Source organism: Penicillium brevicompactum (genome assembly GCF_028827555.1).
Source record: "Penicillium brevicompactum strain IBT 35665 chromosome Unknown utg000001l_segment0_segment0, whole genome shotgun sequence".
Lineage (NCBI taxonomy): Eukaryota > Fungi > Ascomycota > Eurotiomycetes > Eurotiales > Aspergillaceae > Penicillium > Penicillium brevicompactum.
Genome location: NW_026623203.1, coordinates 477030 through 492408, shown reverse-complemented (window position 1 = coordinate 492408; position 15379 = coordinate 477030). Strand labels below are relative to the sequence as shown.

The window sequence follows — 15379 nt, the reverse complement described above, 5'->3', positions numbered from 1 at the left end:
GAGCGTACCTGCGTCAGGGAGAACAAATTCCGACCTGGGGTTGAAACACTCCTCTGCATGGAGAATGACTCAGTACTGCGTTCCACCTCCACCAAGCTTTCGGGACCAATCTGCCTCATTGTTTTCCCAAGGCTCCCGAGCAGCGTGTTAGATTTGATAGTATGTGGCCGAAGTCGAAATAGACGTCTAGTCTGACGCATGTAACTCATCTCAGTCGTCCGCAGCTTCCAAATGCTTTGAAAATCGAAGAAATGGACAGATGCTAGAGCACTTCTACACGGTGACTGCAGAAATTCGGCATGTTCCTTTCAACCATGCTATCAGGAAACTATTTCCGACATGATGCTTCCCGGTTTATCGCATCAAAGTCCAACCATCGACGATGAAAATTTCAACGGACCGTGTCCGGTGTCATATAATACATCAAGCTTCCTTGCCAGTCATTTAGCATAGAGTACTAAAATATTTCTCGTCGCCTTTGAAAGTTCCTGACAGGCTTTCAAAGCCCGGTCTGTTGTTTTACAAAGGCAGACTCTGTGGGGAAAGTACAGATTTCAGCATTCTTGGAAAGCTCTGCCTGCTCTTCCTCGACAGTCCGGATCGGTGAAACTGAGTGTAGCAGGTTCCAGAGGGTCTTGGGAAGTCTCGTTGGCCTCTTACCGGTGGTTTCTCGTATCATGCCCACACTCTGTTCGAGGTTAGTATGTGCATACTCAACTTGAAGATTTCACTGTGAACTGACCTCGACGCTTGTTGTCTCGCTATAAAAGAATTCCTGTCTTCCAGTCACCCTAAGCAAGTATTTCCAGATACGGGCTTTGGTAGACGGCTCCAAAAGTCTATCGGCTTGTTCAATGTCGCCCACCTGGGGAAAGTTCTGGAGGAGATTGACATAAATCGGAAGTAGAGTTGGTTCGTGCATGTGCACGGCACACTGCCATATTTGCCGCACGTTGTCTGCCACCCCATCCGTGGCGATCAGTCCTTGACGATCACGGCTGAACTTGCCCAGAGCAAAGTTGTAACCAAACTTGAATTGCTTGGCCCTTGAAGTAGACATTGGTAGCAGGACCCCATGCAGGAAGAGCTTTCCGTGAAACTGCGAATCGAGAAGCAAGTCTCCTTGAGGTGTCTCTACAACGGAGGAGGGATGGGAGAGCCTGCGGATATCGAGAGTGACCTGCAGCCACTCGAAGAACGTTTCGGGTGATATCGGTCGACTATGACTGGCACGTCCAGCCCCAATCACCACCGTGATGTCTCTTTCGATATGGAAGCGCAGCTTTGCCATATCATCAGCTGGCTCACGTTGAATGGCAGGACTAATCTTTCGGGAAGGAGTGATGATACAACGGAGAGACTGGTATTTCCCATGAAGACCAAATTTCCACTTACGGTGGCTTGCAGCCAAGCTCACTTTGTATCCGTCTCGACTCATTATTAACGCAGCCAGCTTGAGCCCCTCGCCATGGGACCCTGCCAGCTGTTCGTCGTCATCCTTGGATGTGAACCCCATTACGAGAGACTCGAGGGGAAGTTGCATGCAGGAGTTGGTCAAGATGACTCGGCCGGTCATTTTCTCGTACTTGATGAACCCCAGAGCTCGCCGATTGCCGTTGCTATTCGAGGTAGTTGGAACTGTGATGGAGAAATGGTCTTTTTTGTCTTCAAAAAATGGCTTGAAATCCAGTCGATTTAATTGAAATCTTTCCAGAATAGCATCTTTCCTATTCTGTCTCAGCGATTATCCGAAGAAATAGATGTCACATACCAATTTTGATACAGCTCCCGAAATGCATCTGCAGTGTTCCAACCTTTCACGTAGGCAGGTGAAATCCCAACTGGGAGAGTATGCTGTGAAGGCTCAGTCAAAACTTCTCCGCTCTGCCGTAGTTCACGATCTAACTGCAGATTCGCTTCGTCGCTCGTGCTCGTGGAACTATTTTGATCCATGTGATCCTTAGCTGTTTGATTGCTCATTGTTGGGTACGCATTTGGAGCACTGCACCAGAGTGCAGTAATGACCTTTTGCCTCTGGGTCGTGCGCCTGCTTTTTATAGGGGGCCCTTGAATTCTTTTCCGAGACATTCTCCCTGAGACCGTTGACCGTGGTGAACAAAGATGGTGGTATCCTCATTGATGATTTGACGAGAAAAAGATTAATCCTGTGTATGGGATGTATGAAACTAATCTGGCTTTTGCATTCACGACTCACCAGTCCTTGACGAACGACCATGCGGTGATGTGGAAAATCTTTATGGCTGATTGACTTGGTCATATCCGGTGAACTCTACATTCAACGTTGAATAGCTCCGCGTTGATATTAGCGTGCTTACTGTTGAATTGAGTTCAGGCCGAATGTTGAGGTCAGCGTGTCCAAAGATGAGGTATACAATCCGTTGGACCTTAAAAACCTGCCTGTTGTTTGAGCAATAGTTCGTGAACGAAATCCAGCGGTGGATTGGGATCATCATCGACCGGAAAACCCTTGAGGCATATGATTAGAAGCTTATCAGCTCGATTTTTTCAAGTTGACGAACCATAACAAAGCTGAAGGGATGGGCCTCTTCAAGATAAGACATACAATACAATACAGTTATAGTCTTTGCAATATCCTACCTATATCTCCAGAAACAATCTGCAATGGTTATACGAACAGAACTTAGGAACTATATCAAAGATGACTGAGCGTGGTGACACCAGTCACGGCGTGTAAAAACGGGTCAGGGAGCGTTTCGTTTCCGCCCAAGGGCCATCAGGAACCATCTCATGAGGGAACGTTCCATCATCTGCTATGGCGTATCGGTCAGCCCCGGCCTTTAACAATTCGCCCGCTGCTGTCCACGTCTCTTCTTTCGCGACAATCCTATGCAGTGGCGTAAATCCAAGCATATCCCGAGAGTTCACATTGGCCCCGTATTGAATGAGAAGTTCGACAATCTTGTGGGCATTCCTTGCTTCAGCAGCATAATGCAGAGGTGATTGGCCATTCTTGTCTCTCGAATTTGCACAGCTTCCATGTTCCAATAGAACCTTTGTTGACTACTGCTCCGCACGAATCGAATCGAATCGAACTTTTGCCTGATTCGATTCGATTCGAATAAATATTGAAAATAATGGTTCGTACGAATTCGAATCCTAGTCCGATTCGAATTCGATTCGAAGTTCGCGAACTTTTGCTTTAAAGCCTCATTGGGAAGGCGGTAAATCAAGTGGCAATACCTGCTATTGAACGCCGTACAATCGACACCACAATATGTCGTTTAATGAACAGCATTTATTAACCCAACTAGCTACGTATTTAATGGGTACATAAATAAGTAGCTTAGGGCTATCTTATCATATAGATTTTGAGCAAATTGGCTCTGCATTGAATAAGCTTTAGGGCTGTATCAACAAATGTGGGTTTTCGTTAACCACGTTCATGTATAAAATATATAGTTTTTACTCCCAAATTGACCCACCAAGTCCATAACTTTGTTTGTGCTCCGTTTTGCTTCAAATTACATTCACTCATAGATCGCAATGAGATACGCGTAAGATAACGATACAGCATCAAAGTATCAGTAGTTGCATAATTTACCCAACGTAGAGTAGAGTAAGTGGATAGTCTAATCGGGCTAGCGGAGATTCGACTAGAACGCGTCTCCGCGCGGACGTGCTTTGTCCCAGAACAACATCTGAATCTCGGTCAAAAGTTACTGAAGACCACCGAAGTGCTCTAAAGTAAGCGATCAATCGAGCCAAAGCTTGACATACTGATATAATATTACTGTATAGATGACATCTCCACTTCCTACAATATTCGACTGTCCCAATACTAGGAAGAATAAACGCGATTATGCGGCGCTCAACAAATATGGCCTCCTTGCAGAGAACATACCACTTCCGCCTCCCCGAAAGAAGATGGCGGTCCGGTCCGCCGTTAAGTCGCCGACTCCTCCGATTTCAACCTCTCCTACAGCTCCCAGCAATGTCTCTATGAGTCTATCGAATCTTGATACGGATATACGTCCTTCGCAATCAATATCTCAGGTCGAATGCGAGGTAGAGAGGGTCGAAATCAAACAGAAAGATGAGATTAGGTCGAAAGAACGGAGCTGGGTTTGGAAACACTACCTTACTACACCTGAATCTGGTACCTGGAGATTAGGAAATAAGGAGCGGTCCGAGCTTAAACACCTGTGTATTGTATCGCCATCCACCTGCCGATTCTTTCGATTTGCATCGAAACTACGATCTTCTACCACAGCGTTGAAACAGCACCTGCAGCAAACCCACAAGCTCTTCCAGGACGGCCATTCAGGGTGCCAAGGTCCGTTAAGCTCATGGATTTCTAAGGAAAAGAAGCTTCCATTCGAAGAAGCTGTCTTGAATTGGATTGTATCAACCTGCCAACCGTTTACATGCGTCGAACAGCCTTCATTCAAGGCTATGTTGAGGTCTGCAGGCTTTGAGGACTCCGTACCAAGTGCGGATACTGTGTCGCGCCGATTATGTCTTCGGGTTGATGCTCTTGACAGTGAGCTTCGAATCTTGATGTCTTCAGCACCCTCAATTGCGCTATCTTTGGATGGTTGGACCAGTCAGAATTCATTGCCAATGCTAGCCATCAATGCTCACTGGATGTCCTCTGCCTTCCAGCAATATCGAGCTTGTATTGAGTTCGTTGAAATTGAAGGCAGCCACTCTGGAGAGAACCTTGCTAATATCGTTGCGACGGTTCTCGAGAGGTTTCATATATCTGATAAAGTTATGACGATTACAGCTGACAACGCATCGAATAACGATACCCTACACCGATATCTCTACCAAAAGCTGTCTCAGCGGTACGATGAGTACCTGTCCGAGACTATCATCCGAGAAGGGACGATGAAATTTACCCATAACTCCCAAATCCGCTGCTTTGCTCACATCTTGAACTTGGTTATGAAAACTATATTGCGGTCTCTACGCGCTAGTTCACATAAGGAGGCCTGTGATCTCCTTGATGATGTTGCTAAGAGGAGCTGGAAGACGGTCAACGCTCCTACTTCGCCGATAGCAAAGCTTCGACTACTTGTCCTTTGGATTGCGCGATCTCCTCAGCGGATACAGAAGTGGGATAATCGACCTGGCTGTACAAAAGCTATCAACTTCGATGTTGATACTCGATGGAACTCTACCTTTGTTATGATTGTGAGAGCTGAAGAGTGTCGCCGTCAGCTCGAAGATACAGTCAACGATGATCCAGATATCGAAGCCTTACGTCTCACACCCAACGACTGGAGACAGCTCTCGGATATCAAGAAAATCCTGGCTCCCTTCAACGAATATACCGAGTACGTCTCTCGGGATAGCCCTTCAATTCATATGGCGGCGCGTATGTTTGGAGAGCTCCGTTCTATACTCCTCGCTATCAAGGAACGACGAGGCGAGTGGCAGAAGGTCTCACCGGCAATAACTGTTCATGTTTCCGACGGAATCTCACTCCTGGAGAAGTACCACGACTGCATCAAAGACAACGACATATACTATATCGCAAGCGTTCTGGACCCTCGAATCAAGACCAAGTGGCTCAAAACGCTACCGGATGGAGAGAAGATTATTGACCGAATCCGAGAGTTCCTGAAGAAAGCATATTCCACTACAAAACAGCCTGTATCGACTGCTCCAAGCACCAATTGGAAGAGCTTCGAATATCGATTTCTGGAAGCCTTTCAGCCTACACAGTATAACGTCGCTGAGTCTGACATTGACAAGTACCTCGATACTCCGACAATCAGCACTGGTTTCGATATAAGCCAGAGCCAGTCCGAGTTTATACGAAACTGGTGGAAGGCCAACATGCTTGAATATAGTTGTATGGCAAAGGTAGCCCAAGATCACCTTGCTATACCAGCAGCAGAGGTAGATATCGAGAGATTGTTCAATGGTGGGAGAGATGTGCTGGGGATTCGACGTTTCTCCATGAAAGGTAAGACCCTTGGGACCTTATTAAGGCTGAAAGATGCTGCGCGTTGGAAGTCTTCATAGTTATACAGTGATACCTTTTTTGGGCATACCGGTGTTTGATTTTCTAGACCTTATTTGCAGAAGTATTCTTGTAGGGGCCAGGCATCTCGAAAACTGGTTCCACAAACCCTTTTTCCTAAAAAGGCTAGATGTTAGTTCGCGAACCTGTTCGAAGTTCGCGAATTTTGACGAATCGAATCGGCCATAGATTCGAAGCACCGAAACCAAGGTTCGAATTCGATTCGATTCGCCGAAATTCGCGAACTTCGAACAGTTCGAAAATTCGTGCGGAGCGGTAACAACTTCGCCACTGATTCATATTCGCAAGTGCTAGATGTTGATTAGTCAAAAAATGCCACTGGAAGTTTTACTAATCTGAGATAAGTATAACTATCTCAACTCGAACCGAGAGCAAATAGATACAAGTTGTTTGTACATCATACCTAACGCCAGCGGCCAAAATAATGCCGACAGCGAGTTCAGCTGAGCCTTGTGAAGCGCGAAGCGGACATTTTAGGCAGAAAACACAGCTCGCGGGTCGGCAAGGGAGTGTCGACAATTCTATCCGTACCGCCTCACGACGTAGCAAAACCAGCCCATCTATATTAGTCGACAGTCAGATTAACATGACTCTGGGAACTAACACATATATCCTAAAAACTCCAAAAGCAGTTCTAGGAAATGTTTATCCCCTGGGAACTCCTCTTTAGCCATTTCCTGTTTACAGGAAACCGAGTTCTACCCCTGCGATCTTCACTATACGATCCTGACTGAATACGAACTGGTTTTGGGAACACATTGGCTGGATCTGGGAGCTGTCGCGCTCCTGGGACCCTACTTCTGGATCCTAGAGTCAATATTCTGCCCTCTGAGGTCGCGGAAAGCCCTCACAAGACACCTTCACCGGACCTGCGCACAAACCTGCGTAATTCGCTTTTCCCGAAAAAGTAAAGCTATAGCCCCAGGAACTGCTCTTGGGGTCCCAGGAATTGATAAGACTGTTATGAGGGTCTCACGTATACGTAGATGAATAATCAATATTAAGGAAAGCTATGGTCGACTCTAGATACAAGACGTAGCGCGAGGAAGCAAAAGAAAGGTAGCTTCCTCGCGTTCAGGGGAACCCATATACACTATGTGGGTCCCGCGCAGATCATTTCTCCATGCTTCATGTATATCTCTGACAACTGTCAACAGGAACATGGCATTGGTTCTGGAACGAAATGAAGCAACCCGAGCTGGCCACATACCATTTTCAGGCGGTCCTTGATCTGTTGAAGGAGAATCCTGAGCCGGATCGTGCGGCGAGATTTGGGGGTATGCATGTGATCTTCGGCGGAGCAAGCTGTGGTACACAAGCCGTTGAGTAGCATGGAAGCATGGTACGCTTTCCCTTTCCTCTCTAGAAGACCTTTGAGATTCGAGTCCACACATTGAAATAACCTTTCTATATTGTTTTTGGATATCTCTGTGAGTATCTATCTGCCATAGATGCGGGTTAAGCCACAGATAACGCACAAGTCTGATGGAATATTCGCTTTGCCCGACACTTTATCATTTGATGAATATCAAAGCCAATTAAACATGACTAAAGACCCAGCTCATAGAGCGTAAGTCTCTCGTTTCCTTCTGGGGGCAGTGAAGGGGCAGCGCCTGACCGGACAACCAAGTGGAGGGCGAAGAGGGCGAACAATCGAGCGAACGACCGAGCACGTCGAAGCACAAAATACTGACACGAATCATGTTCGATCTGAAAGAAAACCCGTCCCCCACTGATTGATTTCAGTGCAGTATGATAGTGAGTTGTTACAGCATGTATGGCCCTGGGAGTTTTAAAGCCCCAGGGGCCACAAAACAGCCCATGGAGGATCTCGTACGCACAGCTAGACTAGGCGCAATCGGAACATTCTAAAAACCCCTGTCTATGCACTATAGCCAACAATGATCTCCTTTCAACGCCACCATTCTTCAGCTCTTCGTTTGTCTGAGGTGGAATAGATGGTGTGGTCAACTGACAAATTCAGACAATGATCAATTTGCCAGCAACAGATGCGACCCTGGTGCCAGTAACCTTTTTGCACATCGGAAGAAGCGTGATAGATATGTGGGGAGGGTCCCGCAAATTCAAAAGGATCTATCATGTTTCAGACTTCATGTGTTGGTTTTTACACCTCAGGTAGGAAAGCCTCCGTATACGTATATGTTGTGATATGAGGCTGGTGCAGATCAGGAACCAAGCCGCACCATCAGAATTAGCTCCGAAATGTCTATACAGAGGACCAAGTTGATTTCCAATCAACCTGGCTCATTGTTATATATATAGGCACATGTATCACCCTGAAATAAAAGGTCAATTTACACCTCTGAACTACAACAGTATAGTCTGGAATATATAAAACGGACATAATCCCTAATCTGATCCGCTTATCTCGTGGAACTACCACAATGGATTCTGGCCGCCTGGCAAATCTTAATCCAAGCCTGCGGGATTTGATGCCAGAACAAAGCGATATAGTTTCATATTCAAAGGGGAAAGGAGGAACAGTACGAGATAGGTCGCAAATAATCATGATGCACATGCGCGACTGCCGCACGTATTACCGCACTGACCTCTTGGCTAAATTACAATACTGGTTCTGGTAAAATATTATGAGTTTAATTGGCACGGTGCTTCGAGTGATCATTGCCCAATCATCAGCGTTGCTGCCGAGCAACCCATGCCATGATGCGTCAAATCCAGCGTTAGCACGTACCAATTATCAATATTCAACATGCGCTCTGTTCTAGCGCCAACAACACCTCCTAATGACGCTATAACCAAATATATATATATATTTTTCATATAAATGTACAGTAGCTATGTTATCCGTATCTTCCTCCTAGCTCGGAGGGCAAGCCAAGGGCTTGCATCATACTTACGAACGAGCGTTATCTCCAGGAATTCCTATAACGGGTCGCGCCGCACGAGGGACCTCAAAGCCCCAATCATGAGGCACCAATAGGCGCCTCGGAATAGCGCCCCGCAGCTCATGTAATTTAGTGCAACTAAAGGAAGATCTTCTCGTTGACTATCCCCTCCCCCCCCGTTTCCCTCGCTTTCGCCAAATTCGAACAATACATTGCTTTTCGCACCTACGATCACAAAACCTAGCATCATCGTCTATCCCACCTGTCTTCATCAAGATTACCATGGGTGTCTCTGAAAGTAGAGTCGTCATCGAAACTCTCTCTGCTGCCTGCGCGGAGGCCGAGGAAAATGAGAAGGATAACATTGAAGACCTTCTTACCAGCAAAGTGGTGTGCTTGGAATCAATACCCTGTTAGACAAAGACACTAACAGAGGACAGTTTATCAGTTCGCTGCGATGCCTTTGGTCTCAAATCCCAGTGGGTGCCAGGAGAAGCATTGGCCGCCCCCCGTGCCATAATTCCCCGACAAGACCTCGAAAACGAGTTAAGAAAGCACACGATTCGAAAATTACTATCCCTGAAAAGTTTAGGGGAAAATGTGCTCCGCTGGAAAGAACGTCCACTCCTATTCTTTACGGAAGATGACAGTACACTTGATCTTGACGAGTTACCACTTGCACAATCTTATAAGTACCTAACAAAGGTGCATGAGCGAAGAGAATCTGACACAATCCGCTCAAGGTTCCTCAAAGTGATGTATCATCGACTGAAAAACAGGTTATGCATCGATCAAATGCGTCCCAACAATGTGGAGAAGGCAGCTCACATAATTTTGAAGTCAGGTTTGGTAAGTAGTGACTTGGAAACCATCACACGTCAAGTGACCGGGTGGACAAATGAAGGGAGAAGGATTGATGCTTTGTGTCAAGACATAGGGTGTGCTGAGGCAAAGAATGACACCCATCTTGGAAACATATTCTGCTTTCCCGGAGATGTCCATGACGAGTTGTAAGCTCTCCATAATGACAATCTGACCGAAGTATTGACTTCAACATAGTATCAGAGCAATACCACTGAGTGGGCCGGACAGGGAAGAAGAAATTCGACGTCTCAAGATTCGTGGAATTTTGGATGTTGAGGGCAAGAATAACATAGACGACCTAGCGGATGCCATGTTCGGCAAACTATGGGAGAAGATCGAAGATTCAATATCTCGGGGTACCCAATTCACGGGAACAGGTCAAGGTCAGTAGGCTGCAATCTTTCCCCGTCAAAACCAACTGACGAAGGCTTCGCAAAGATTGGGCACTCCAACAGACGCGATCTTTCCGAATACAGCATGCAGGAAACTCTGCAAGGCAAGACGTGGAAAGACAAATTTATCCCACGACATGCCCAGAAACGAGGGAAGTGGAGTATCCATTAGGACACTCTCGTCCACACTCAGCAGCTCCAGTTCCGTCCACTTCCACCTCGAATCTCCATATCGCAGTCAGTAATTCCGCGGCGCATCTTCCAACCCACGGAGACGGTAACGAGATAGCCCGAGATAGCCCTGGGTTTTCTGCCGAGGAAATTTCCGCACCAATGGTGCAGTCCGGGTCCATCGGCATGGTAGGCGAGCATACCCTAGCCTGGATGGGCAGTACGTTGAACATGCATGAAAACGCTTATCCAATACCACAAGAGCCCATGGACGCGATTGACGAGCGAGCCATTGCTTGGACGGGCAGCACATTGAACATGCATGAAAACGCTTATCCAATACCACAAGAGCCCATGGACGCGATTGACGAGCGAGCCATTGCTTGGACGGGCAGCACATTGAACATGCATGAAAACGCTTATCCAATACCACAAGAGCCCATGGACGCGATTGACGAGCGAGCCATTGCTTGGACGGGCAGCACATTGAACATGCATGAAAACGCTTATCCAATACCACAAGAGCCCATGGACGCGATTGACGAGCGAGCCATTGCTTGGATGGGCAGCACATTGAACATGCATGAAAACGCTTATCCAATACCACAGGAGCCCATGGACGCGATTGACGAGCGAGCCGTTGCTTGGGCGGGCAGCACATTGAGCATGCATGAAAACGCCGACCCAATACCACGAGAATCCATGGACATGCTTCAGGATCGAGATATTTTCGGACCAGATGGTGCAGTGGAGCCATTCGCGGTTGAGTATCGAGATCCTGAATCCCAAACTTCCATTGAAACACCCAATATCTCGTCACAATACCACTGGAGCATTTCTCGTCAGCAAATCCAGTGGCCTGTCGTCGTGAAATGATTTTACTCGCAGTCAGAACTTGCCATTGTGCATGCCAGCTATGCAGTCATTTGTGGCAAAAAAGATATCACATGTATAAATTGAACAAGTACATACTAATTGAGCACTTCTGTTAATCACGCTGGAACTATGAAAATAGCTGCTGCCCCCGAGCTAAGAAGTGGCTCATTAGTGACTTCAACGTAATAACGTTCTTTCAACGTTCCTCCAGGCGTTAAAGTGATTTCTTTTAATGGTATGAGATATCCTTGCTTTCGGTCATTAAGAAGTTTGGTAGGCTCCGACCAGTAAACAAGACGAAATCTCCAACCCTAATACTTGATCAGTCCAAGACCTTGAATACAATGAGACGTACATACAATGCCGATGCCCATCTTGCCCGTCAAACGCGAAATCTTTGCCGCAAGTGGATCTCCCCCGTAAGCCTTAGTCCCATTTTCGTCCTCCTCGAGAATCATCGCTTGAATTTCGCTGTGTTGATCTTCCAAAATAGCTGTTTCGGGTATCATTCCCTTTATTTCCTGTCGGATTTCTTCTGCGGCCCGAGGTAGTTCATGAGGATCCATTTTGGCGATATGTAGCAGCTACCGAAGAAGGCAGTGGTAGGGATCAGCAACGGTCGCTGGTTCAAGAGTCATGAGAGAGAAAAAATTATTTCTGGTATAATCAATATCTGCATACCTTGAGGAAAAGGAAAGAATGAACCTCGCCTTAGAATATCTTCAAGCTTCTAAGGAGGGGGAGGGGTCAGTCAAGTCAGAGAAAGCAACGTTAGGCACTAACTCACGTGATGATACGCAGATTACCGGACCGGACCTAAGCAGCAAGTCGTTTGCTCACGTGAGCGACTTTGTTATTCCTAGGCGGTCAATAATCCTCGCGCGTGAACTTACATCTTCCATTCATTATTTCATTCTCGCATCACTGTAGCATTCTCATTGATTTGAACTCTACCACAGCTATGCGCCGGCTATTCACTCAATCAGCCAGGCCCTCGAAGAAGTTACGTCTTTCCCTCCTTTTCAGACGAGGCTCTAGCAGGTCAATACAAAAAAACTGGAACTCGGTTAACGAGTTCTTCGAGTACACAAGGGGACGATTTGTATCAGATGAAAAACATGAACTGTCAATACGCCGGGTAAAATTTGATATGAACGAACTTGCGAGGCTTGCCGCTGATTCGGTCGGCGCAAGGGGATGTGTTCATATCAAAAAATTTCCTGATGGCATGTTCAACAAAACATTCTTGTTCACCATGGCAAATGGCATTGAAGTGGTCGCAAAGGTGCCAAACCCCAACGCCGGACAGGCTTGTCTTACGACAGCTAGTGAGGTGGCAACAATGGATTTTGTAAGCCGCCCTTGACTCTACTCTACGGCTTACCTGCTTCTTGATGGTCACTAATCTTCGTAAGGCTCGCAATGTCTTGGGTACTCCTGTTCCACGTGTTCTAGCCTGGAGTTCGAAAGCAGGCGAGAATGCTGTTGGTGCCGAATACATCATTATGGAAAAGGTTGCAGGTGTCCAGCTAAGTCACGTCTGGCACAATATGAGCATCGAAGATAGATTTGAAATTGTGAAAGCGATCTCAGGATATCAAAAATCTTGGTTGTCTACTTCCTTCACGAAATATGGGAGCCTTTACTATTCAAGCGACACCGACCATCAGAAAGAATGTGTTTTAATAAAGAGCGATGGCACTCGGGCCACAGAGCCTCATTTTGCTATTGGGCCATCGACAGGTCGAGATCAAGTTGATCATGGGCGGGTATCAATTGATTTTGACCGCGGACCATGTGAGTCGTCATTTTGGATTGATTTACATTTACATTGCTCACATAAGATTTTTTGTTGCTTCTAGGGGATGATGTTTTTCAGTATCGGCGCGCAGTTGGCTTTCGAGAGATTACCTGCGTACAGAGCATCGCAGAACTCCCCCGATCCCCTTTGAGTCTTTATGGACCCGGTACATACTGCCCGACTCGGGCTAAGAAAGCAGCTGCTCTACACAGTTACCTTCAGATGGTGCGATACCTCTTACCAACCGACACGTCGATTATGGCGTCCGTCCTGTGGCATAGCGACCTTCACACGGAGAACATTTTCGTTAACCCAGAACGCCCCACGGAAGTTTCAGGGATCATAGATTGGCAATCAACGGAACTATTACCTTTATTTGAACATGCTCGCCAGCCGTATTTCCTGGATTATGATGGACCAACCGTCGAAGGCCTTGTACCGCCAGCTTTCCCCGAGAATTTCGCCGAACTTTCGTTGGAAAAACAACTGGAAGCAAAACAGCTCTATATGAGCATGTCTCTGTCGGCATTATACAAGAACCTTACACATCGCGACAATCCGGTACTTTACAGGGCGATGGGGTTTCGGCAGACCAAATGTTTCGAAATGATGCTACTTGCCCAGAATCTTTTGGTAGACGGGGAGGCATTATACCAGGCCAATGCTCTGGATCTGGAGAAAGAATGGCCAGATATACCAGGCGTTCAAGCATTCGGAAATCCTCCTTTCCCAGTGCAGCTCTCCGATGGTGAGATTAGCTCACTCGAAAGTGATGTTTCTGGCGCCATTCGAGGTATGGAGTTGTTGGCGGATACCAAGAATTCACTAGGTGAGCTATGGCCAGAAAAGGGAGTCGTGAGGCATGATCAGTACGATGATACAATAAAGCTCCTGAACCAAGCCAAGGCCAAAACATACAAGCGTCTCAAGTCTTCTGAAGAAGAGCGAGCATGGAAATGAAGATTATGGCCATTTGGCAGTTGACTCGGAGCATTCGGGTAGTTTGTTTGTTTCTTTTTCTTGTGCATGCTCCTGCGATGTTGATTGGGCTTAGTTCTGAGAATAAAAACATAAATTAAAGTAACAAATACACCAGGCCATCCACTCTTACAGTTAGCCTATTAATAATACTATTTGAATATGCGTATACCCCTCATTTGCTTGGCTTGTTTAAAAATATTTAAGCAGAGCCAGGACCGGGGAAGCTGCTTCTTCTTCTATGTACTCTTGTGCTAGTGGACAGTTTGACTTGCAGAAGTTTGGGATTCGGTCTTATATTTGAATACTTGGTTATCGTGCGTACCTTTCTTACTTAGTAAGTAATCACATTTGATGCCCAATTTGGAGACATGGGTTGATAAATTTAGCCGAGATGAACCGCGCAAGACTGGAATCCCTCGAAAAGCTTAAGAACTGGGTGCTAGGACGAAATTCGCAAATCACAAAACTGGCCCAAGGTCAAGGCATCGCTGGCACTAGAGCTGCTCCGTCTCAGAGTGGTCAGAACGATGCAAGTATCGGATCTCGTCTCGATCACAGCGAGCAGATTGAGATAGATGGAAAGGACTACAGAAGATACAAATGGCAAATCAACAAGAACGCAGCGAACTCGACTCTAAAAGATTTGGCAAACAAAGACTCTCACAAGGTCTGGTCAGAGGCAGATGTCCCGGTTGATTCTGACACATCTGATGCGTCGGATGCAAAGGCGAGGGTCGAAAAGCTTTTCAATGACCTGAAGAAGAACATGAAGAGCTAGAATGGATGACCTATGATCCCTGAAATTGCAGGCAAATAGCAAAGAGGGGTTGCAGTTCGAAGGACGTTTATCTTCAAACTGCCAATCCCCAGATGACAGTATAGTCGCGGCATTTCCAAAATATATTTTAGCTCATGTATTGCTGCAGATTCGCGAACGCATCAAGGTGCATTGAGGCCGATTGACTCGAATTTTTTGACTGAATACCAGACCGATACCTAGATGTGCTGAGCAATTTGGTATTTGAGGCCAGAATGCACTCCCAACAGAACTTTACAACTGATCTTTGATCACGCACAGGAGCATATCACAAAATGTTTATTACAGTAACATCTCAGGTGTGTTTGTTGCCCCATCACTAGTCCATTTTAGGCGGATCTCTTGGTTGCAACCAAGAGATCCGCCTAAAATGGACTAGTGCCAAAAGTGACACGACAAGTGCCATCTTACAGGATTGGGGGTTGAATGGGATATAGGAAAGGGAATATGTCTAATTCTACTTTGTTTTATTTGTAGCCTTGAATGTCAGGAATATTCTTGCTGGGCTTTTTCCATCACTCTTTTGGTGCAGTTGTTGACGGACTTGCCCGGGTTGACTGTTATCCAATTCCTGGG

The 15379-nt window shown here is 46.4% G+C and overlaps 6 protein-coding genes across 6 annotated transcripts; 4 read left to right on the top strand and 2 right to left on the bottom strand.

The window, feature by feature from the left end:
• Positions 1-499: 499 nt before the first annotated feature.
• On the bottom strand, positions 500-1980 carry N7506_000114 (uncharacterized protein; the record flags this gene model as incomplete). Its single annotated transcript, XM_056949410.1, has 3 exons — positions 500-688; positions 743-1619; positions 1772-1980. 3 exons carry the CDS (start codon positions 1978-1980, stop codon positions 500-502), a joined length of 1275 nt encoding a protein of 424 aa, XP_056815325.1.
• Positions 1981-3780: 1800 nt separating this feature from the next.
• N7506_000113 (uncharacterized protein) lies at positions 3781-6015 on the top strand (the record flags this gene model as incomplete). The annotated part of the gene is made up of 1 exon (XM_056949409.1): positions 3781-6015. The coding sequence occupies one exon, from the start codon at positions 3781-3783 to the stop codon at positions 6013-6015; it is 2235 nt and encodes a 744-aa protein (XP_056815324.1).
• A 3168-nt stretch (positions 6016-9183) lies between these two features.
• Positions 9184-11204, top strand: N7506_000112 (uncharacterized protein; the record flags this gene model as incomplete). The annotated part of the gene is made up of 4 exons (XM_056949408.1): positions 9184-9293; positions 9342-9911; positions 9961-10148; positions 10351-11204. The coding sequence occupies 4 exons, from the start codon at positions 9184-9186 to the stop codon at positions 11202-11204; spliced, it is 1722 nt and encodes a 573-aa protein (XP_056815323.1).
• Positions 11205-11320: 116 nt separating this feature from the next.
• Positions 11321-11770, bottom strand: N7506_000111 (uncharacterized protein; the record flags this gene model as incomplete). Its single annotated transcript, XM_056949407.1, has 2 exons — positions 11321-11515; positions 11564-11770. 2 exons carry the CDS (start codon positions 11768-11770, stop codon positions 11321-11323), a joined length of 402 nt encoding a protein of 133 aa, XP_056815322.1.
• A 689-nt stretch (positions 11771-12459) lies between these two features.
• On the top strand, positions 12460-13965 carry N7506_000110 (uncharacterized protein; the record flags this gene model as incomplete). Its single annotated transcript, XM_056949406.1, has 3 exons — positions 12460-12555; positions 12620-13001; positions 13067-13965. The coding sequence occupies 3 exons, from the start codon at positions 12460-12462 to the stop codon at positions 13963-13965; spliced, it is 1377 nt and encodes a 458-aa protein (XP_056815321.1).
• A 412-nt stretch (positions 13966-14377) lies between these two features.
• On the top strand, positions 14378-14764 carry N7506_000109 (uncharacterized protein; the record flags this gene model as incomplete). Its single annotated transcript, XM_056949405.1, has 1 exon — positions 14378-14764. One exon carries the CDS (start codon positions 14378-14380, stop codon positions 14762-14764), a length of 387 nt encoding a protein of 128 aa, XP_056815320.1.
• Positions 14765-15379: the final 615 nt, after the last annotated feature.